Source organism: Wasmannia auropunctata, unplaced genomic scaffold (assembly GCF_000956235.1).
Source record: "Wasmannia auropunctata unplaced genomic scaffold, wasmannia.A_1.0 LD336037.1, whole genome shotgun sequence".
Classification (NCBI taxonomy): Eukaryota; Metazoa; Arthropoda; class Insecta; order Hymenoptera; family Formicidae; genus Wasmannia; species Wasmannia auropunctata.
Genome location: NW_012026853.1, coordinates 1687593 through 1689290, shown reverse-complemented (window position 1 = coordinate 1689290; position 1698 = coordinate 1687593). Strand labels below are relative to the sequence as shown.

Genomic DNA, 1698 nt, shown 5'->3' with positions numbered 1-1698 from the left:
ATAGTGATAACATATGTGAGAAATGGTTTTTAATTCGATGTCGAATCGATGTCGAATTGATGTCGAAATCATCATATCGACGTCAATTCGACATCGATTCGACATCGAATTGGTGATCATTTCTCACTGATGAACACTACATATAACATAATGCAGTGATAACACTACATAACACTACTAAAATGTATAAAGTCACTGCTGTACCAGCAGTATTAGTAATTTTTTTTTTACGAGGGATCCAATTAAGAAAATTCAAATTTTTAATGTATTTTTTAAAACTTTGAAACTTGGAAATTAATTTTAAACTTCGAAGGCATCTTAAATTTCGAAAATTAATGTCGAAGCTTCGAATATTTGACGTGAGTAAAAAGTATGACAGCCCTAGACTCAATTCCTCAGTACGATTTCCAGTATCGTCATTCCTAGGAGCGAACATCTTGCGTTTCCGACGGAAGCCTAAATGCTATGAAATGAAAGGGGTGGGGGATAGAAGCAAGAGCGTCAGCAGTACTTTTTTTAGAGAGGGGCATGATCCAAATTTTTAGTACAAACTACCGCAAGGAGCAAATATCCAAACGTTGTGTATCTGTTGTACTTAAGCTCTTTCACATTTGACAAACATATTTATTTGTAAAAATGAGAGCAAATTCTGAATTTTCTTGTACTTGTCTGATTCCACAGAAGAGGGGGGGGAGGGGGGGGGGCCATATGCCTCTTTTGTCCCACCTTGCGGACGCTCTTGGACAGAAGTCGTCAAAACCGGTCGCATACTTATTTATAGACAGTCTAATCTAAGAACACGCGTGTGGTTGTTGGACAAGCAACGTCAAGCAAAGTTCACAGTTGAATAGAACATATTTTGTGAAATCAATATTAAATAAATTGCAATAGAATAATAGGCTATTGCATATTAATAATGTCGTGGCTGTCGTGGGTAGAAAATCTTAAAATGTGGCTTTTCAATCAAATGTGTACAAGCAAAGCACGTCTCGACGGTAAAACTGTTGTGATAACGGGAGCAAGTAATGGTCTCGGTAAAGAGACTGCCAGAGATTTATACGCGAGAGGTAATTAAAATGACCATCTAAATTATCCTTAAACTTTGAAATTCGAGTAGATAATGTATAGAATAAGTGTGTGTGTGTGTGTGTGAAATATAAATTTATTGATTAAAAGATAATGCTATAATTGTCATTATTTATACATAATTGTATAAAAAAACACTATATTTATTTCTTTATTAGAATATTAGGCTTTTTATTATTCTTTGCTTTAATTGGATCTTTATTAAAAACTTGTTTTACTTTAAAATATGCTGATCAATAAAATTAACGCATAGATAAATTTATATAAAAATTTCGCATTACTTTAGACAATTGTAACTCCGCGAAAAATGATCATATCGAAAAAATTTTTTTTTTATTTTCAAGGGTAAAGCCAGTGCTTAAAGATGCTTTTGATCGATTTTTAATTTACCTTTCCTCCCATCTGTCATTTTTTGAAAAGTAAAAACAGGTTACGTTTCCAAAAAAATTACATAATTTGACGCACTCTATGGGACGGAATGAATTTTTCCGTAAATGTCATGGCAACTATCGTAAAGATAGGACTTTTCTACAAATTTGAAAAAAAAAAAATAAAACTTCATACGTTTTTTTTCGCGGAGTTATATGTCAAAGTTATCATTGCATTTTTGTT

The 1698-nt window shown here is 32.8% G+C and overlaps 1 protein-coding gene across 1 annotated transcript in view; it reads left to right on the top strand.

Annotated features, from left to right (window-relative positions):
* The first annotated feature begins 753 nt into the window (after nucleotides 1-753).
* The window catches only part of LOC105452178 (retinol dehydrogenase 12-like), a 2273-nt gene continuing 1328 nt past the window's right edge, over nucleotides 754-1698 (top strand). Inside the window, exon 1 of the mRNA XM_011693071.1 lies at nucleotides 754-1067. Within this exon, the coding sequence (XP_011691373.1) occupies nucleotides 917-1067 (151 nt within the window). The 5' untranslated portion in view covers nucleotides 754-916. The remainder of the gene's footprint in view (nucleotides 1068-1698) is intronic.